Source organism: Homarus americanus, unplaced genomic scaffold (genome assembly GCF_018991925.1).
Source record: "Homarus americanus isolate GMGI-L3 unplaced genomic scaffold, GMGI_Hamer_2.0 scaffold52806, whole genome shotgun sequence".
In the NCBI taxonomy this organism is placed as follows: Eukaryota; Metazoa; Arthropoda; class Malacostraca; order Decapoda; family Nephropidae; genus Homarus; species Homarus americanus.
In genome coordinates this window covers 8,982,877-9,006,105 of record NW_024720773.1, presented here as the reverse complement: position 1 = coordinate 9,006,105, position 23,229 = coordinate 8,982,877, and the positions used below count along the sequence as shown (strand labels likewise).

General features: G+C 41.7%; 1 protein-coding gene across 2 annotated transcripts in view; it reads left to right on the top strand.

Annotated features, from left to right (window-relative positions):
• The window catches only part of LOC121861034 (oxysterol-binding protein-related protein 9-like), a 49,827-nt gene that overhangs the window by 4,924 nt on the left and 21,674 nt on the right, over positions 1–23,229 (top strand). Inside the window, exons 5-6 of one of the 2 annotated variants that reach the window (XM_042358517.1) lie at positions 184–292; positions 6,390–6,510. In XM_042358517.1, coding sequence (XP_042214451.1) covers positions 184–292; positions 6,390–6,510 — 230 coding nt within the window. Of the gene's footprint in view, positions 1–183; positions 479–6,389; positions 6,511–23,229 lie in introns of both variants that reach the window. The other variant, XM_042358516.1, reaches the window with a different exon arrangement.

The following is a 23,229-nucleotide window of genomic DNA, read 5'->3' as shown; positions in this document are numbered from 1 at the left end:
ATATATATATATATATATATATATATATATATATATATATATATATATATATATATATATATATATATATATAATTTTTTTTTTTTTTTTTTTTTATTTTCAGCTTAAACTTTGATCCCCAAAGTCTGTGTAGGATAGCTGAATTATTGCCAACACTCAATAAATTATCCTTCCTCATTACAGATTGCCAAGAACACCGCCTTTCCTGTTAATGGTGTGTATCATCCATGTAACGCCATCCCAGAAGGAACATCTTCATCAGCCTCATCCCTTGGAGGAAATGTCGGAGGAGGTGAGGGAGTCTGTGATAGAGGAGTAGGAGGAGGTGGAGGAGGAGGGGTGGGAGTAGTGACCTCTACTGCAGAGGATGAAGGAGTACCACTCACAGTGTCTCCAGCGGTCCGCACTGGGATTGAAGTAGGCCGTGAGTGTGCTGAGGCAACTAATACGCTTGTAGGAATGCGACAAAGAAGTCCAGGTGAGATAACTGTATGTTGTCGAGTGTGGTGAAAAACTTCATCTTGCAAGGTTCTCCTTCAAGGATGCAAGACTGATTCTCTTAATATTTTTTTGATGTAGTTTTTGCTTGTAGAATCTACTTTTTTTCTCTGAGCGTCCTACATTTTGAAGGACAGACCATAAGCTGCCTATAAAATATCAGATTCTTAGGGAGAACAATGCACTGGCATGATCTTCTAATAAATATCACTGAATTTTTAGCATTTTGTCTATGTACAGTAACACCTTCAGACATTCTGCATGTTGTCCTTGCTCACACTAACAAAACTGAAATGCATTACTGCAATTCACTTGGTAATTGGTCTTGTCAGATCTAAATGAAAGACAGTTCATTAATAGTGCTTGTATATTAGATAACCAAAAAATAGCTTTATGTAAAAAGAATGTGGGTCTCAACTTGTAGCTCTGCAATTTGTAGCATAGGGGACCATATATTGTCACCGGTACACCTATGTCTGCATTAGCCTCCCATTTGGGTAGAGTTTTGAGTTCAATTTGTGTTGAGTCTATATCCTGTTTTAGGAATAGTGCTGAAATGTATCGGTATGTTTGCTTATCCTTCACTTATATAATTGGGTGTACGGTATATGCCACAAAGAAGTGAGCTTTGTTGTCATTTGTACTGGTAATAGCTAATCTTTCTTGTCTGTTTTGACTTGATGCCCTCCATAAGTGACTTCTGTATTATAGCACTGTGTCTCCATTGGTTGAGAGTCCACAAAAATCTGTAGACATTAGGCCATATTGGATTCCAGGCTTCCATCCATTAGTTCCAGCCACTCCTCCTCACAGTATGGTTGTGTCCTTGTTAACATCTTATAGCTAGAGAGAGCTAACTGCTTTTCCCTCTGACTTTTAGCATTATTAAATATTAGTGTGAATATGTGAGTTACTTTATATGGGCCAGGTCACAGGATTAGGTTTCAGGATCAATCCCTTTTCTAACTACTATTGTCACTAAATACTGTACTTCTTCACTGATGATGGCATCTCCACCCAGTGATTATCTTCTTAAATCATCACTTCTGTCACTTCGTCTTGATTGTGCTACCTGTATCTGATGTTCAAGGTATCATTACTTAACCCCTTGAGGATGATGATATTAGCTATCATCATCCTTAATTGATAAACCATTGATTGATTAAGCCATCATTGTGAAGGTGTTAGGCTAACATCGTTTAAACAATTATGATCATAAGTTGAAATATCATCATTAAGTAGTTAACTGGCCATTCTAAATGTGTTAAATCATCATCTTGTTCGACTATCATCCTCAAAGAGTTTAACCATCCTCACTATGTAATTAAACCATCATTCTAAATTTGTTAAACGTTCTTCATCTTAAATTATCATCCTTAGAGGGTTAAACCAGGGGTTCTCAAGCTTCGTTCAGTGGTACCCACTCTACTGTTGTCAGCTATTCAGTATGACTCCAAGTGGTTAAGGAAGACTAGATCAGAGTTGTGAAGTGTCATGAAATATGCATGAAACTCATGCATCTGCATGATATTTTTCTCTCAAATGCAATAAGATTATCTTGTGTAGTTTTGTACTGTATATAAAGTTTTATTATAGTACGTTCTACAGTAAAAATACCCAAAGATGGGGAAAGTTGAAGTAAATAATATTACAGTACATTAAAAATTTTTTTTCTGAATTCATATAATGCAAATGTACATTACTTTCTGCACTGATAAGATAGACAAGGCACATGCATGTAACAATGTGCATTTATTGAAATCTTGGCATATTAATGAGGAGTCTAAAGATGAACAACGGTATTGTTTAAGTACCCCTGTACAGTACATATATTTAAGTATGTAAAAAAAAAGTTACAAATCTGTAATGTAATTGTAAGTAACTGAGACAGGGCAAGCCATTGCATGTGCAAATGAATATTTGATTATTTTTCTATAGTTGGAAGTATACTGTATGTGGTTAATTTCATAGAGTTAGCCATTTTCTAAGTTGGTATCTGATAATATATGGTTACAATATTTAGATATTATGTACACCATTAAAGAGAAAGCTGCTTCACAGATGGAGACAGTTCCAAATTGTACTAGAACTCTTAACAGCATGATTCTTGACCACTGTGTGTCTTCAGTAAGCACATACAAAACTTGTTAAGGTCATCCCAGATATCAAAATTTATCCTTGTTTCATTGTAGACCTGAAAATCTGCCATTTCAAAAGCAAAGGAGCCACACTTTTTTGCATCAGTCTTGTATGGGAACTGCGCAAAATCAAAAGACTCAGTCAGCAGCTCGGGGGATCTCTCATGAAGGTTTGCTGAAAGGTTGTGTAAATATTACATTTATTCCTGCTTCTCCCCCGTAAGGTCTACTGTGTCATGAAGATCCAATTCTATTGTGGCTGTGAATTGTAAGTACTGTACAGTAATGAGGGAAATGAGAGAAATTGCCAGCTTCAACTTGACTGCTGGAGTATATGAGAAAAATCGATTTTTATAAAATTTCAGTCTTTTTTTATTTGGAATGTCTCCTTAACTTAAGGTAATTGATGTTAATCCAAAGACCTAACCAGACCTCACATACCTCAACTGCTTTTTTTACCTTGGGAAAATGACCGCACTATTCCCTTAACCTAACCAGGCATCAAATGTAACAGTTATAAAGTATAACCTTAACACATGAGCTCTATGGCACCTTGTGATGAGGCTTGTGACCCTAGGTTTGGGAATCCCTGGGTTAAGCTAATCCCTATTTAATCCATCTATTCTAAAAGTGTCAAAGCATCCTCCTCAAACTCCTAAACCATTACCATTAAAAGTAATTAAACCATCTTCTTAAAGATTTTAAACCATTGTCCTCAAAGGGTTACAGTAATTCTTTTATGTTTTACCACAAGACCTACATAATGGTAGTTTCCTCCACATCTCCATCAGTATGTGTCAACAGGTTAGTAGTGTATTGTATAGGAATGTCTCAACGACTGGTGATATTTTTGTCCTGATGAGGTTGAAGAAATTTTTACAGTTGTTTATGTTTACTATTTGTGTGTGTGAGTTTTTGCATGCATGTGTGCGTTGAAGGGGTGTCCATTTCTTAATACAGTATCTACTTGTAGCTTATATTATGGTCTTCACTGATTTCTTAGAATCTTCCACCACATTGCTGTTAGAATTAAAGTTATTTGTTAACTCTGCCACTATTTGTATACACTGAAGCATTCATTAAGCTTCTAGACTAATATCTTTAAGCTGGTATTCCAGTTCAGGGAAATATTGTATTTTACCTTTTTCCTTGTTATTAAAATTGGATGCTGCCTCAAGAATCCTTCTAATTGATTAGCTTCAAGTTTGAAACACTCGCATTGACATTAGGGGGTGTGTCTTACCGCTTTGGGGTGGTGAAGCCTCCTGGTGGCTATTTTTTAAATAATTTTCTAGTTTGTGCCATTTTCAATCAGATTTTCATTACTGCTTTCAGAGGAGACTGTAATAGAATCTTATCAAGGGGATTCATGTTTTATTAGGGTTTCTTAACTACTTCTATACAATAACAAGCCAAGATAGAATGAAAAAGTCTCCCAGTCCTCACCAGGTGATCAGATGATAATGGAGGTATTAAGCGTGTGTAATTTTGACCTGAGCAGTGTCTTGATAGTTTCAAAATTAAACGGTTTTGGTTTGTGACGGAGGTTTTGAAATTCCAAACTGGAAATAACTGTAGCAAGTCTGAGATGTTGGTATCTGCCAGTGGATTACTGTATATAAGATTGGATATAATGTGGAATGTGAGAGTCAAAAGGATTCAAAGTATTGTGGAGAGAATGATTTATTGAGTTGAACGTATGAAGAAAATAAATAGAAGAGTGAAGTTGAGTGAGGCAAGTGGGAGTGATTTACTTGATACAGTACAGAGGAATACTGGAGTGAAGGCATGAAGGATGTTGATAGAAAATGTCTTCAGCAGGTGTGAATTATGAGGCTCATTAATTAAAATGAAGAGTAAGTAAACAGTAATGCTATATTCTGTAATCAGTATTTTTTTAATTATCCCCAGACAAACCCAAATTGCTTTGTGCAGTTCTGTGATTCAGGTCTAAGGTTTTCATGTTTTAATTTTAATTTTTATACTTGGTAACTTTTGTCTTACAGTATTTATATTTTGAATGTTTTGTCAGAACCCATTCAATGAGTTAGCTACATATTCTGAATAAGTTGTAACGTGATTAAAAGTGGAGGATTGATCCTGAAATCCCTTTTCTAACTGAGCCTGTAGCTTGGCAGCTCATGTAATGTGCTTACCAAGCCATAGGTTCAGGGTCCAGAGAAACCCATGACATTGGTGAATGGTGTTGAATTGGACTATTATTTTCCATCGCTACCCATTGCAGCCATCGTTTGATAAGAAATGAGATTAGAAGCAAGGTGGTCATTCAGAACTGTGTCTCAGTAGTGTAGTTTGTATGTTCCTTGCACCTCAGTTGTCAGTCCTTTCATATGGATTTCAGATGCAAAGTTCCATTTATTTTTCACCTCACTGTCCTCTACCGGGGGTATAAAAGCCACTTGGCTACAGATCTGGTTAGGAAAAGGAATTTCAAGAGCACTCCTCCATTTCTAACTTACTCCCTACTGCTAAGCAGCTCTTGTACAGGAAGCCAACTAGAAATGGAAGGGGTGGTATTAAGTGTTCTAAATGCAAGGGAGATATTTTTCACCTCAGTTTTTCATCATAACTTGAGAAGCCCTGGGATTCTGATTCTAGAGGCGAGGAAACAGCCAGACAGCCTCCACAGACACATTAACTTCTTCCAAATATTACTTGCAGGCGACCTACTTCACTATAGAGTTAATCCGGTGATACTGAAAAGAATATTCTGTTACCATATTCAAAATCACACGAGGAATTGCCTAATTGGAATATGAGCTATTTCCTGTAATAAAACTACCGTTGCTGGCTGACTGAGCAACATAAGGCAAACTAGGTCAGGTTTTCCCCTTGATATAGCCTGCTCATAGCCAATGCCATTTCACTGGCTTGCAGGTGAGACTCGGGAATGGATCTTTATATACCTGTACTTTGAACAAATCCTATGAACTGATATAAACAAGTCCAAAAATTGCTCTTACCTGAATAATAACACCTTGAATTATTTCATTCATCCAACTAATCCCTGAACTGCAGTAGAAATTAGACCAAGCTGCATTTGTCTTATATCTATGGAGATGCAGACTGGAGACTAAATGGAGCTTTGCATCTCAAATCCAAAATGGTAGGCCCACCAACTGAGGTGTTTTGTGTTTACTTAGAACAGTGGTTGCAATGTGAAGAGATCGACAATCATCAGATTACTGTATTCCCAGCCACCAATGTCATGGGTGTCCCTGTGTTCTGACCCCTTGGTTTAATGAGTGTATTGTGTGAGCCACTTAGCAGTAGGACGTTGGTTTGAGGCAGTTATACACTTGATTTTGATATTGCTGTACAGTATTTACAAATATTGTATCAGCTGGTGTGTGAATTTGCATGGAGGATGCTGCATTTCACCGTATTCAGGTTGAGGGCTTTTAGCATGATTTTTTCTGAAGCTTAATTACCTTTTTTGGATGTAAATACTTTAGCTCAAGGTCAGTGGTAAGAGCTTTAATTAACTTAGATAATCAGGACATAACACATTTTGCTTATGCCACTTTGGAAGCCTTAACACAATTTTAGGTTTCATTTCACTAACTTCATTTTCGTTTAGCATCTAGACTTAACGTATAGTAGCTGAAAAAGTAATGTTTTTTTAATATCTATGATATAATGTGTGTGAAATAATGAATTATATTTGTCACTTAGAATAGATATTAAATAAAAAAGTTATGATATTTATAAGTTTCATCCTCTTGTTTCCAGTACCTTGTCCACTAGTCCCTCCAGATAATGTTGTACCAGAGACTTCATACTCTAGCTCAGAAGATGAAGACTTCTTTGATGCTGACGACTTCCCCGGTGCCACTCCATCACAGAGCCCTAGGTGAGTACAGCCTTCTTGGTTCTTTCATGTTGGTGATGATGGGGATATTTTTTTCTTTATCTCTTGTATTATATCAATTTGTGTGGTTTATGTAATAATTGCTGACCTTAATTTGGATCATTTTCATTTAACCTCAAGAAACATGAGGTGTTTTGAGTGAAATTGTAAATGAATTTAAAGAAAAAGTAGTATCAGAGTTTTCTCCAAACAGGTATGATCTATATTAACCCAAGTACTGTAGTACCTGTACAGTACTTTGATTGCCCAATGGAAATGTCAGATTCGATTACTACTTAAAACACACATACAAAAAGTGCAATAAGAGTGTAGTTATTGAATCTGCTGTGGGATGTGAGAGTTATCCTATACTGTACATGAGAGACATAATAAAGTAAATAGAGCCAATTAATTGTTTACTGTACAGTATTTTGATGGTATGACAGTACTGTATGCAGTTAATGACTTTGAAAGCTTCCCGTTGATGAACTATTGAATGACTTCGGACACTCAAAGTATTTACAATATATTATTTTCCTGTTGTTTATGTACAGTACTGTGATATTATTACTACAAAATTCTTTTTTTTAGTTGTTATATGTATCACTACAAACTATAAGAGGAGGATTATACAAGATAAAAAAAAATTTAATCTGTGTGAAAATAGCAAGTGATATCAAACTAAGTTGGGATGTTTAGTTACTGTTATATACTGTACAGATCAATATTTCATGACGTTTTTGACATTTCATGTTGTTCAAAATTACTGTACTGTATATGTTTACATAATACTGTAAGAATCAGAAAATTACCCTCAAATTTATTTAGGATCATGTAGCTAAGGTTTCCACAGTACAATACGTAGTTTGGCTACTGTGTATTGGTGTGTTACAGTACGGTACTGCACTGTGTCACATTGACCTAGGAGGAACACTCTCAGAAGTAAGAAGTGTTGTGTATGTTGGTTTGGCTTCACTTTAATTGATGCTGTTGCCTTTTGTTAACATGTTAACCTGATATGTTGGATATAATAACATGTGAATGGACTTTGGCTGTACAGTACCTGTAGTGAGTTACAGAGGCACTATGTGCAAATACAGTACCCTAAAGAGTTAGAGTATAGCCATGACCCTCGGAAATGAGTAAATCTGTCATTCAGAGAAAGTGAGTTTTTTGGCTGTCTCTTTTTGATGATGCTTCCATGTGTAATGGAGTCAAGACAATCATGTACCGGTACTTATAACTCTGTTAACATTTGCTATTTTATTTATTTATTTATTTTTTAAATGAATTAAATAATGAGGGTTCAAAATACCACTATCCACTTTCTGGACACAATCTCTAGTAGCAACAGACAATTACAAATTGCATCATTACTTACTTATCTCTGAACCCAAGTTTTCTTACTTAGTACAGAACTACCATTGCCTTTTAAGACTAAATTTGGTTAGGTTTGGTCTCCTAGCACATGATGAATAACAGTACTGTGCCTTGATTGAGTATAAGTGAAACAAAATGAATTGTTTTAACACAAGGTAAGTCATGGTTACAAAAAAATAAAATTACCTTTTGCTTCAGTAAATTTTGGCATAATATTTGCAGGTTAATCACATTGCTTTTTATGTAAAATTGAAACTGTTGATTAAGATGTACTGTATGTCATCACCTGGTTGTACGAGTATACATGGTTTGTGAAACAATCTACATTATTCAAGAAAATTTTGAGTATCCTGACATGAAGACCTTAGTGGTTCACAGTAGGCAATACAGTACCCCATCATTTGCTCCATGACAGCAGTGTGACCAATATTTCACCAGAAAATTATCTTCATGATGTCTGTGATTATGAGAGGGAAACCCATTCTCACTTTTTGGGGACATGATGAGAGGTGTTTGTTGCTGTTGTATGATATTAAATTACCCTCTGTATATGCTTATATTTCTCAACTTATTGTGTCGCATTTATCTGCATTATTCTTTAGGTCTTTAGTCATATCACAGAACACTATGAGTCCTTGTTGCCCTCCAGTACATGTATTGGTAGATCTCACAGTGTACACCTTCATGACACTTGTACTATCGTGGACAAACGTTCACTCCCTGTGGTGAAACTGAGTCATGGGAATGAGTCTCCGAACTGACTTATGCTGACTGTCATCTGGTGTGGGTGTGCTGTTTTATCTCATTTGGGGTCGATACTGCTTCACTTTCGGAGGGAGCGAACTTTTGTTCATGATAGTGCACCCCTATGGAACTGTTGTACACCCTTATGACACTTGTACATCCCATGATATTGTTGTACACCCCATGACATTGTTGTACACACCTTGGCACTGTTTTACACCTCATGGTTAGATTAGTTTAGAGTAGGTTAGGTTTGAAAGGATGATAGACTTAGAAACATGTACCTTAAAACAATCCTCAATTGAAGTGAATAAATTCCTTTCTGTATGGTGACAATTTATAACATCCTGAGACCATCACTGATTCTATAAATATGTCATGATCTGCTGCCTTAGTGTAGAATAACGTGATGGCCAGGAGTCCAAGGAGATGATATGTCGCCCTGGTGTGTATGTGTGAGACAGCATCAGAAAGGTGTTGCCATTCAAGGAAACTGTGTTATATTACATTCGTACGTGTGAGATAGGGGGCGGAGGTTGACGTAAGCACATGATTAATCTTTCATACTTATCTGGAATACAGGAAGTGAGATAGTTATAGATAGTAGACCGTGGGGTACAAACCTACTCCTGTTTACCAGCACAGAGGTTAACTGGCAAGTGTTGTAGCAAGTCGTCGTATAAGCAAACTCATTCCTTGATCGGTTAATACTTCGATGATGTGCACATATTTTCATTACCATATACCCGGGCTTGATGCCTTGCTAGCCTCCCACACACTCCTACACACTACCGCGAGCTACTCCCATCTTGTGATATTCTTAAAAAAAAAATTATTATTATTTTTGTGTGTTATATTTCAACGTGTTTGTGTTGTGAGGTCGGTAGCTAGTTATCTGGCTTGTGTTAAGTGTTGAGGAAGGATGTGTTTACAAGTCAGGTAGTCTGTATGTATGTAACGCCATCCAGTCAGCTCATTCGTGGAGTAGTGTACTAAACAGCTGATCGGTGGAGTAGTGCACTAAACAGCATCCAGTCAGCTCATTCGTGGAGTAGTGTACTAAACAGCTGATCGGTGGAGTAGTGCACTAAACAGCTGATTGTGGGGTAGTGTACGAAACAGCTGATTGGTGGAGTAGTGTACTGAACAGCTGATTGTGTAGTGTACTAAACAGCTGATCGTGGAGTAGTGTACTAAACAGCTGATTGGTGGAGTAGTGTACTAAACAGCTGATCGTGGAGTAGTGTACTAAACAGCTGATTGGTGGAGTAGTGTACTAAACAGCTGATTGGTGGAGTAGGGGTTGAAATATGACGTCACTCTGGGAAGCTGTACAAGTGTGCTCTTGGGGGTTAATTTACAACTAGCAGTTCTTAAGTAGTGTTGTGAACGTGTGCGTCGAGTGAAGAGCGTTAACTAGTGGTGGAAACTGCTAGTAGGTTAAACCCAGATGTGTTAACTGTTGGTAGAAAGTTAAACCACTTGTGTAATAAAACAGCCGGTATTAACTTAACTGATAAGCCAAATGTTTAATTTACCTTTAAAACAGTGTTAAAACCGGTAAATATACAGTTAAACCGGAAGTGTTAAAACCTGTGTATATACTGTTAAACCAAAAGTGTTTAGACCAGTAAATATATACAGTTAAACCAAAAGTGTTTAGACCAGTAAATATATACAGTTAAACCAAAAGTGTTAATACCGGTACATACAGTATATACAGTTAAACCAAACAAACCTATAGTGATGTAGCAGCAGTGTTAACTTGGACCTTAAACCACGAGTGTTACCACGCGAAATAAACCCAGAAACCGCGGTGGTGACAACATGGCGACCTGTGGTGACCCCCTACCTACCCTGGACACTGCTGGCTGGTACATAAGGTATAGTAAAATAGATGGATAGATAAGTGGTTAGATGGTTAGTTTGGTGGAGAGATAGATGGACAAATAGATAGATAGATAGAAAAATAAATAGATGGTTAGTTTAATAGATAGACAGGCACATGGATGAATGGATAGATAAATACAGATGGCTAAATAATTCCGTACAAAACCCTCATCACTAAAATTCGCATTGGCTCAATATATTTAATTACTGAAGGAAACAAAATCTAATAAGCCGTAGCCAGAGTCACGGCAGCGAATCCGAACACATGGCGAACACTATATATTTGTGGGCACTACAGTGTGCTCATTAGTGCATTGCGAAATCAGAACATCCTCCCCAGTCATTGAATGTAAATAGATTATATATTTTTTACATATTTATATAAAGACTGTGAATAGATTATATTATTTTTAGGGGACTTATGTTAATGTAGATGTTCTTGTCCGGTGTCCAGTAGTCACGCGTTCGAATGTGATGTTTGGTTAGTGCTGTTGCCGGTGGGCTTCTTAACTAGTGACGCTTTAGGTGGTTAGGTTAGATTAGTGTTAGGGTGGTTAATCTATAGGTGAAATAAACTGGGGTGTAGATTCTTCAGGTGATCCCCTAAAAAGTTGAATCAGGATACAGTGAAAGGAAGGCACAGCGATAATAATAATAATCATCATCATCATCATCATCATCATCATTATTATTACCCCGGTAGGAAACAAACGACATCCCCAAGGTAAATAGTACCATGTAATCATATATGGGCTATGGGTTTGCACAGTGGCCAGCATAACCTGGGGGCCGTGTGTGTGTGCGTGTGAGAGAATGGGGTAAAGAGGGAGAGAAAAAGAGAGGAGTTTTATCTAAGTGAAGAGAGAGGGGGTTAAAGAGGAGAGGTAGGTTGCTGGGGGAGGTAATTGTTTACCTTATTTAAGGGATGCAGCAATTGTTTTAAGGGTTATAATTTTTATGGAAGAAATGGGATATATTGTTTTTGGGGGTAATTTTATATGGGGGAGGAAGCCTTAATTTTCTAGGGGCAAGAAGCCTTAGAATTTCTAAGGGGAAGAGCTTAATATTCTGGGGGAAGGTGAGTTTTTTTTTTTTCTGTAAGCCAGCTCATTCCCGGTCTGCCAGCATCCTCCCGGCCTGCAGCTCATCCCCTGCCAACAAATGTCCCCGGCCTGCAGTTCATCCCCTGCCAGCTCATCCTCCGGCCTGCCAGCTCATCCCCGGCCTGCCAGTTCATCGCCCGGCCTGCCAGCTCATCCTCCCGGCCTGCCGGCCTCATCCCCCGGCCTGCCAGTTCATCCCCAGCCTGCCAGCTCATCCCCCAGCCTGCCAGCTCATCCCCCCGGCCTGCCAGTTCATCCTCCGGGCACATCCATCCCCGGCCTGCCAGCCTCATCCCCGGCCTGCCAGCTCATCCCCCCCGGCCTGCCAGCTCATCTCCCGGCCTGCCAGCTCATCTCCTGCCAGCTTTCCTTATTCCGGCGCAGCTCATTATCTGGCCTGCCAGCTCCTCCCCGGCCTGCGGCTCATCTCCCGGCCTGCCAGCTCGCTATTCCGGCCTGCCAGCATCTGGCCTGCCAGCCTCATCTCCCGGCCTGCCAGCTCATATTCCGGCCTGCCAGCTCATATTCCGGCCTGCCAGCTCATTATCTGGCCTGCCAGCTCATCTCCCGGCCTGCCAGCTCATCCCCGCGGCCAGCCATCTCTTACACGCTGGTCTATTTTACAGTAATTTATCCCAGCCTTTGACAGCCAGTGCCTCTATCGACCAGCCTGTCTCTTAGATAGTGAAGCAGCCCCCTTACACACACACACACACACACACACCAACAGACATATACTCCATCTCCCCCTGCCCTACTAACCTGTATATACTGACATACATACATACTTAATGACGTAAATATATACACAAACACACATCACTACGTATGCTGAGCTGTGGGTGTGATGGTGGTGGACTGGTGGTAGTGGTAGCATTCCTGTGGGTGATGGTGGTAGTAGTGGTTACAGTGCTATGGGTGATATTGGTTGTGGTGGCAATATTGTGGATGTTGGTTATGATGGTGGTAGTAGCATTGTGGATGATGATAATGGTAGTAGTAGTGGTGGTAGTTTCTCCTCAGGTGTGTCTTTGTGCCTCAGGTATTCTCACGGGTATATATCACAGGTGTTGTAGACGTACCGTGGCAATAATCAGGTGCCAGGACGGCCGTGGTCACTTCACAACATCGCCCATAAATGCCTGTCGACACGAAGGCCCACTGAAAATATGTATCGACTCCGTTCAGGTGACTGTGAGTGGCTGAACTGGTTTGGGGTATGTGACTGTTATGTGGGGGTATAGAAATATATGTGTGGGAGTACTATAACAGAATGAGGTAGTCCAAATCCACACACTTTCACACATCCGCACTCAAAATATCCAGTACTCCACACGGAATTGAGAGAGTAAATAGATGGATAGATAGGTATTGCGATTGAGTGGATGGATGTGTTTATCTGTACAGAGAGAGACGTATCTTTCTTACGACAACTGGATTTGGCTCAATCACTCGTAGTAGTTTATGTGGTTCACGCGCGCTGCTCCGGAATATTGAATGCATTGTGTGTGTGTGTGTGTTCGAGGATATAGATTTGTGTGTATGCATGGGTTGGTTGGTGTGTGTGTGTGTTTTATGAATCAGTTGTGTGTGTACAGGAGTATATAATAAAACAGTGTAGTGTATCATCTTGATGTAATTAAACTCAGTGATAGTTGTCCCTCGGTGCCTCAGGACATCAGTGTCAAAGTCTTAACAGTAGCGTATAATAAGGGGTTGGCAGGCAGTCTACCCCTAGCATTGTGTGTATTGATCAAGTACCTGCTGGTGGTGTTCGTCCCCCTCGATCGCCGGGCTCCCCTCTTCTCCCCACACCTCTGCCTGAGTGGGCGAAGCGTGGGCGGTGCTACCTACCTACCTACCGGCCGTTATTTGACACAGTGGTGGCCTGGGGGGGGGGGCTAGTACAGGGGCCTCGTGTTCTGTGTTGTCCTAATATAAACCTCTGTCATTATTCATCTTTCACTGCTTCTTTTGTTCTCTCGTCCTTTCTTGTCACATTTTCTTCGTCTCCTCCTCCTCCTCCATCTCCTCTTCTTCCTCCTTCTCTTCCTCGCACCCTTCCTTCCTACCCTCTACGTCTTATCATCCTCACATCAGTCGTATCTCAAGAGGTTTCCCGGAAGACCTCCACTGACCGGGTCAATATGTTGTTGTTTGTGTGTGTGTGTGAGAGAGAGAAACGTTTGTTTATAAGATGGAGGCGAAAACGTTTGAGGGATGTTGTTATCTCTTTTCACTTAGGTTTTTAGGTATCCCAGTTAACGTCTTCTTCCTACCTCCTCTCCTTTACCTTCTTCTCCTTAACTTCCTTCTTCTTCTCCTCCTCTTCTCCTTTACCACCCCCTCTTCTCTACTTTCTCTCCGCCACTCCTTCCTGTGTATGTATAAAAAGTGTATTCTTGGTTGTTTGCCTGTGTGCGTATGTTTCCCTCTGCGTATATATACAGTATATGCTGGTGATGTGCGTGTGTATAATAGTGCTTCAGTGTGCGTGGTGTTCGTGTGTGTAAGTGTGCTTGCTAATACAGACAATTTCCTTTGTATACGTCTGCACCTGTTTTAATATGTATGTGTGTGTGTGTGTATGTGTATGTACGTGTATGTATGTAGGAGAGGGTGGTGGGGGAGGACACACTGGCCTGGTTTCCTGAATATTGATTTCCCTGTAGCGGGGCGAGGACCTCTGGGGGCCTCTTCCTGCCCCTGTCCCTCTCCTCTCTTCCCCCAGCTGGAGTCTTCACCGTCTACCTCACATGCTCCCTGGCGTCTCTCTCTCTCTCCAGTTCAGAGGCTAGTTTAATACCCTGAACTGGATTTACGAGAACCTAACCTAACTGCCTCGCTGACACAGTTGGATTCTTAAAAGCTCGTAGGTTAAAATTTCCCTCGTAACAGGTGATGCGAGAGCGTATTCAACTGACCGACTGACAGGGATGAATTCTTAAAGGTTCCTGGGTTCTATTTTCCCTCCCACAACACGGCGATGTTTGCAACTGGCTCACTGAAATAGACTGATTCTCAAGACTAAAGCTAAATCTACCCTCGTTAACTGGTGGTGTGAGGGTGTATTCAACTGGGTACCTGAAACTACAACACACACTGAACAACCTCCAGAGTGTAAAGCTCAGGGGATTTATGAAAGCCTAGACTAATTACCCAGAAATCCCCACGACCACCATCTTGAATCCCTCCAACCACGACCACCATCTTCACTGAGAAACTACGGCAAACCATGACGAACCACAAACCCGTAATCCGTCGCTATGTATTCGTCTTACAGCGCTATAAATAGATGACTCACTCTGGGTATATGTGCTAATTGCGTGTTTATGTACCCGTGTGTGCGTTGAGCTGTGTGTGTATTATTGTGTACACGGATACATGTACGTATGTTTTTTTATTTGTTTAGTTTTACTTACGTGACTTTGCATGTGTACTTTTGTGTAGTATATTAATTTATGTGAATTGTGTGCATTTACCTGTGTGTACTTGTATTTAATTTTACATGAATGGACGTCTACATGACGTATATTGTATATACGTACATAGTGATGGTGTGTGTGTGTGTGTGTACGTGATGGTATGTGTGCATGATGGTATGTGTACGCGATGGTATGTGTGTGCATATGGTGTGTACATGATGGTATGTGTACTGTTCCACACGATATGAACCTAGCAGTGGGGGGTGCGGTGAGACTGGTCTCTCTCTCTCTCTCTCGCTCGCTCGCTCGCTCGCGCGCCTGTCTTTGATAACGTGTGTGTGTGTGGGAGAATGTCAGTTACCTGGAATTACCTGCCACGGGACTGATGGTCCTTGTCGTAAAGCCGGAAATATTACCCCGGGCAGTGTTGGGTGTTTAAGAGGACCGATACAGTCTCTGTCACCTCCCCATTCTCTCCCCCCTCATACTAACCAAGCTCGACCCAAGTGGCTTCCTCAGTAGTTACATTTGGTCGGGTGTTTTCTCAGCCATTTTGACTTCACGGTTTTCAAACTTGGGAGAGAATATCCTGAAGTATTTTGACTTGAACTTTTGGGTAGACATTCTTGAGGCTTTTGACTTCACCCTACTCACCCACCCACCCACGAATCAGCCACCCACGAATCAGCTACCCTCACCCACCCACGAATCAGCCGCCCACACCCACTCGCGAATCTGCCACCCACTCACCTCGATTCCCGGCGTTCTGTATTATCCAGCTCACAGTACCACCCACTTTCCTCTCACCATCCATTTTCCCTCACCCACCACCTTCGCTACACACTCTCCTTCACCCACCCATAACTCACCCAGCCAGTATCACCCACCCACCCACTACCCGAGCTCCAACAATTGTTCCTTTAGCAATTGATTGAGACAAAAACTGCTGGTGGGGAGGGGGCAACCTGGTACGTGGTAATACCTTGTGGACACCCTCGAACCGGCCGCCTCTGTCATATTAAACCAATTTTACCCTGAGAAGCCATTACCGCATGGAAGAAGAGACAGAGAGAGAGAGAGAGAGAGAGAGAGATCGTGACCCACTCTCAGGAATACCACACAGGGTCCGAATTATCTTTACTTCCTTCCATTAAAATTTTTCTTCTCTCGAATCACCTAAAGAATCTCCACTCCACCTTATTTCACCTGAAGATTAACCACCCTTACCACTATTTGGAAGATGAGGTTAGCGTTAGTGTAGGTTAGTGTTAGGTTAGGCTAGCATTAGGTTTGGTTCGTGTAAGGTTGGGTTAGCTTAGTTAATCTTTAGGTGAAATTTTTGTACAAGTGGAGGATCAATGTTGGGTAATGTTAGTTTCACTCTAGGTGCTGTTAACACTAAAGTCTGTTAAAGGTCATGTGAATTTTAACATCGTCTCAAGGCACTTTCCACACCTAGTTAATTAACCTGTTGACCGTAACATCTGCATCATCTTACCTGGTGATGTGGAGTAGGAGTCACTAACCCTCACTCCCCATGTCAAGGTCAGGGTCTTACAGAGGTCACAGGTCACAGAGGTCAGAGGACACAAACCCGGTCACATGGAGGTCAAGTGACACAAAGATCAGGTCATGCAGAGGCCAGGGGACAAATATCAGGTCATACAAAGGTCAGGGGACAAAGATCAGGTCACACAGAGGTCAGGGCCCTAAATATCAGGTCACAGAGGTCAGGGGCCATAAAGATCAGGTCACACAGAGGTCAGGAGACGAAGATCAGGTCACAGGTTAGGGGACAAAGATCAGGTGCATACAGAAGTCAGGGGACATGAAGGCGAGGTCACGCAGAGGTCAGAGGTCGCGGGTAGCTTTTTCCATCGCCTTTAGCTCTATAATTTGTTAACTATTCGACGTCATTTGATACAGCTCTGGCGACGAGATGAGTGTATGTGTGTGGGAGTGGTTGGTGGAGTGTGGGAGTGGTTGGTGGAGAGTGGGAGTGCTAGGTGGTGTAGGAATGCTAGGTGGAGTGAGCTGAGGGGGGAGTGGTTGGTGGAGTGTGGGAATGCTAGGTGGAGTGTGTCAGTGTGCCGAGTGGAGCGTGGGAGTGCATGGTGGAGTGTGTGGGAGGGCTAAGTGGAGCAAATACGGGTGGTGGTAGGTCGGGGCAGGATAGCTTTAATGTCCTGCCGCAGCTCGTCAGATATCCTGACCCGCTCAACCTGCCAACACTGCTGCCTCCTGCTGCTTCTCCCCTTTCCTTCCCCCTTCCTTTTCCCTTTTCCTTCCCCCCTCCCCTTTCAATCCCACCTCCCACCCCACATCCCCCTTCCTTCCCAGCCTCCCTCTTTCTCCCCATCTCCTCCCCCTTTTTTGTTAATGGGATCAATCCTATGGGAGCAAACTATGGGAAGGGGAAGAGATGGGGAGGGGGGAGGGTGAGTAGTATCCTTAACCATTATCAAGAATCCTTCAGGAGTTATCACGCCCCACGAAGGATTTAAAGTCTTACACCAGGAATTGACTGGCCAAAGGGAACAGCGCAGTGATTACTTAATGACCCATAAACCTCGATTTGTGTGTGTGTGTGGGGGAGGGGGGGGTAGGTCACCTAGGGCTGTCCTGCCAGAGTATAGGCGAGGAACAGGAGGAGTGAGTGAGAGAAGAGTGAAGGATGGAAGGGGAGAGGTGGAGGGAAGCTGTCATTCTCACCAGAAAATAAAGGCACCAAGTTTCACAGTTTATGTTTGGGGAAGGTCCACTTTTTTTTTAGAACACACACACTGAGACGCACGCACTGATACGCGCACACACATACACACACGCACAGATGCACAAAGGCAGATGGAAAGATAGTGTGTGTGTATGCTTGTTGGTGTGGTGGTCAGAGAGAGAGAGAGAGAGAGAGACCTACCAAATTCATAAGTGTTCTTCAGCAGCAATTCTACTAGCTCTCCAGGTAACCCCCACCCCACTTTTTCCTCTCTCTCTCTCTCTCTCTCTCTCTCTCTCTCTCTCTCTCTCTTTTTGCAACAATTTTGAAGTCATTTGACCCTTTGTAATCACCGGTTTAATTGGCATAAATTAATCACTTCAATCATTTCGAAATCAGGTCACCTTATCCTAGTTACCAACAGGCTAATTAATCAGTTCTAAAAGCTGTTTCGTGTTAAATCCTTCCACATTTTACTTGATTTTGACCTTTAGTGTTCGATCAATGTCTGTCTGTAGGTCACTCTGTCCCTGGAGTAGTCCTGTAAATTAGTTAAGGTCTTATGTATCTTGCTGGTAAATCTATCTTGTATTTTTTATGTACTTTATGTAACCAGTTTAAGATACAGTACTGCCGTTTCATCATACTGTACGTGATGAGAGAGAGAGAGAGAGAGAGAGAGAGAGAGAGAGAGAGAGAGAGAGAGAGAGAGAGAGCCTTGTTTCCATTCTAGTTGGTCATGTCACGGAGGTTGAGTTATAAAGGTCAGACGATGCTCTGGGTAAGACACGTTGATGGAAGGTCTGTTTCTCTGCTGGATTCTCACGGCTCATCAAATTTTTCACCAAGGCTTGTATGTACTGTATGTATGCGTGTGTGTAGTTTTTATCGTGTGCGTGTGTCATGTGTGTCGTTTCATTCTTGCTGTGTCGTGTTGTTTTTGTCATGTGTGTGTCGTTTGTATCGTCTCGTGTGTCATTATTTTCGTGTCGTGTTGTAAGTATCTCTCGAAATGCAAAAATAATCTGTGCGTAGTTTGGAAGCCATATTTGTTGTGTGGGTTTAGTGAGGTGGAAGGGGTGAGTGAGGGGGGAGGGTTTTTAAGAATGGGAAACCCTTAGTTGTTTGTGAGTTGACACACGTATACAGAGGCTGGTTAGGTAAGGTCAGGGGTCAAGTGAATTACAACACCTGAGGAAGTTTGTTTATGACTTTCAGTGTGTGTGTGTGTGTGTGTGTGTGTGTGTGTGCAGTTTAATTGAGGTGTCCCAACTTTTTTTTACCTGTGTTATTTGTTTATTTTGGATTTTGAGATTTTATTCAGAAGGATTGTGGGATTTAATAAAGGGATTTTAAGTACAGGTGTAGCTTTAGGCTTAAAGTACAGACAGGTGTTTTAATTCCCCTGTGTTACCTGTTGTAAATGTGTTGCCATAATATTATTTAAAAGACTAATTACCATAATCCCATGTTACTTAATTAAGATGTTCATTAATTGTGTTATCTCGTATAGTTTATTCTCTTATTATTTGTACGAACTACCTAACGAAGTCATTTGCGCCAGGTAATGTAATCAAGCCCGGGACACAATTCACAAAGAGCGTAACTAAGAGATGTAAGGATGTATTTAACGGGTTGACCTTATGATAAATTTACTTAATATTCGTCCCCAAAATTACACTGAGACTCTTACCTTTAGCTAGACAACGTTCACACAACACACACCAGTTATGGGAGACATAGTTACGGTCGAGAGAGAATTATATTTATTAATGCATGTTGTTTGGAGAGAGTGTCGTTGTGGATCGCATTGTATATTACAGCTCAAAAGGTCAGAGGTCACAAGCCATGAGGTCACAGAGCCAGAGAACAAAGAGGTGGTCAGACTACATAACAGTTTTCCTCTTCAGAGTCTACACGATACAGTTATGGGATTGGGTCACGTGAAGATTAGGTATCCCAGCTGTTTACACCAGATGATTAAATAGCCAACCAACCTAACTCACCCACCTGACCTAAGAGGGGGCTTGCTGAATTTTGCCCAGGTGGAAGAATTTGGGGGATGCCGGTCGTGAATCAACAATTGTAATTCTCTGGGCAAAAAGAAACTGATCAAAGGACTTATTTTATGGGGGTATTTAACTGTGTGGTATGTTCGGTATTTCATTAAATACCGGAACCGCCACATAATCCGTAAATCCCGTAAAAAAAAAGGTTTCATTATTTATGGGTTCGTTATTTCAGCAAGGGGTTCGGGGTTCGGTGTCGGCTGTCTTAAACACTCGCTCGTGGTTCTTAAGGTAAACGCACCAACTGTAAATTATGTTAGTAGTTGGTGGTGCTGGTGTTGGCTGGGAGCAGAGGTGTTAGGGAGGCTGTTGTTGGCTCTGGGTCAGGAGTGATGAACGCTTAAAGATGTGTTAGCGCCTCTTACTGTGTATGTTTGGTGTGTGCGTATGTGTACGTATGTATGTGTATGTATGTATGTGTTTGAATACCCCCTAACATCACCTTCACCACACCATCTATATCACCACTATCACCACCATCTTCACTACTACCACCAGTACCATCGTCACCTTTCAGGGCACAACTACAACTTTAAGAAGGTACAAAGCCCTGGAAAGTGAGACGCTGTGACTCTGTATTGTAGCTATTGTATGTAAGAGTCAGCCGTGATGTTGTGTTCTATTAGAGGTGTTTACTCCCGTCAGTGTTGCACGAGACTAAGTGGGAACAATCAACAATAACATTACCAGATAACTTCACCACTGGATATAATTAATTTACCTCTTATCACCTCCACTGTTCCAACGAGCTACTGTACACGCGACTGGGCCATCACCGTCCATCTGGGGGAAGGTAGATGCTTTTTCTGATCATTAATCCACCCTGAGGGACAGTTTTTCCTTCCCCCCCAAAAATTAATTATACTGTGTGGAATTCCCAGTTACCCTGTGCTTTCTGTATGTCAATTGTAACTTTAATGTTCACTTGTTCAGGATATCCTTCAATAGTTCAAAATATCCTGTTTCAAAAATCTTCGGTGTTTGGCAAGGGGGGAACGAGGCCACGGTGAAACAGAATTCGACTCTTGTGTGTATGTTGACCAGTCAGAAAAAAGATCCTCCTTGACTGACTCGCTTGAAGGGATAATTTTTCTCCCACGTCTCCAGCCTACATTTGCACTAGGAGACACACCACACCACTACACCACCACCACACCACTACACCACCATACCACTACACCACCACCACCGCCACTACCACCACCACCACACCACTACACACCACCACCAGGCCTCACTAAGCACCACCACCACACTACGATACCCACCACTACACCACCATACCACCACACCACCACGGCTCACACCCACCACCACCGCCACTACCACCACCACACCACCACACACTACTACACACCACCACCACCGCCACCACCACCACCACACCACCACCACACCACCACTACACCCACACCCACACTACTAACTCAGTATATGACCCATTCTTGTCCTCTCTCGTGAGTTTAGTGTGGAAGACGTGGACGAATTTATGGAAGGAGATGGAGACTGGAGGGTGATAAGAGTGGCTGGCTGTTACTCCTAGTGGGTGAGACTTGACAGTTGATGGTCGGTATTGTTTGAGAATATCATAATTGAGGAGGAGGAGCTGAGTTAACAGTAAGAACAGGGTAGTAGAGGAGGGGAATATTTTCACAGTCGATCTTAAATGGTGTGTGTGAGCCTTAGTCTAGGTAGTCACAAGCGTCAGATAAATAACTTTCCTCGTGATTGAAGGTTTAAGAGGGCAGTTAACAAGTTGATTTATTCTTAAGCACAAAAAAAACCCATCCAAATATAACATCGACATTAGACTGAGACTGTCTTAACGTCATGATGTTATTTTTAAACATTTATACATTACATAAATAGATAAATATATAAATAAATAACTAAATTTAACCAGTCAGGTGCATTCTTAAATCTGCTGGTACGAACCATTGTGTACGTGTGTGTGTGAGAGGGGACGGTGTCTCATTGTGTCACGAACCTGTCGGTCAGTACAGATAATACCCCCAGGAGGAAACACACAGTATAAGTCTTTCTCATGTTCCACCCTGAGCCACAGTTCTTAAGAGACAAAGGTTCGGCCATTAGGAGACTCACAATGACCTCAAGTGACCTCAAATCTCAGTGACAAAAGAGGTCACGGGTCGGGTTCCTTGGTGTGGGTGTCCTGGAACCTAGGTTATGACATATGGGCTGATTAATTACCCTTAGGGAATTAACATGATAATGAAGGTCTTTTAAAGGTATTATACTCGAGGGGTTTATGGTACTTAATTCCAATGGACTTATTTTCACTGCATTCAGAGGTTGGTGAGGTGGGAGGGGGGGGCTCTCTGAAAGGATCGAGGTCATAGGGTTAGTTTTAGTTGGAGAGAACATGAAAAATATGATTATTCAAGGACTTAACAACGCTTTACGCTAACCCATAAAACAAAACAAAAACAAAACTTTGAATTTTTTCCCTTCATCCCCAGAAAAAAATGGTGCTCCCAAAATCGGGGTGCAGTTAAACCGTAGGCTGAAAAAAAAAAGTTATAATATAAAGGATTTGGTTGGAGTTTGATGGCAGAGGCTAGTGGACATGGAAGAGTTGACGAGGGAGTAGGTGGCTAAGGAGGAGGGAAGAGAGGGGGAGAGAATGAGGAAGAAAGATGAGTGTGAGTTGAAAGAAGGTGGTGAATAAGTGGGGGGGGGTTGAAGGGAAGTTAGATATGGAAGCAAGGAGGAGAGGATAAATGGAGGAATAGAAAGACCTTAAACCTTGAGGGAGTTTAAGATTCAAATGAAGCCTTCGGGTAATTAAGGAAACATACACGATTTAGGTGAAGCTTTCGTGGGTCAAGGAAGCCCACACGAATTAGGTAGAAGCTGTCAATATAGTGGTGAAGACGTCGGGAGGTACTGTGACTTCACCTTACCTCACCTCACCTCACCTTAAAAGCGCTTGTCGCGTACACTCTACGGACCCTTACACCCACGTTTCAGTACCACCCTTCTGTCTGATAGTATCGCTTGGGTGTTGGGTGTAGCAGAGGGAAACATACCTATAAGGGTGTATCAGGTGTACTGGTGAGTGAGTGAGATGTGTCGGGGTTATTTTTTGAAGTGTAGTGAGGTGTACTTGTGTTAGGTGTAAAGGTTTGAGAGATGTAGTGTTATGTGGAGTGTATTTTAGGTGTAGATATTTTGATGTTAGGGTCTGTATAAAATCTAGTGGAGGGAAAATAATAATAATAACAACAATAAATAAATTAAAACAGGTCTTATTCTCTCTTTCCGTGTGTCCCCTAACATAATATGCGCGCGCACCCTGTTTTGTTTACATGGCTAGCGTGACGTCATAGGGCATCCATCTTAGGGCGAGTGGTTGGTGGTAATCTGAACTCTTCTTT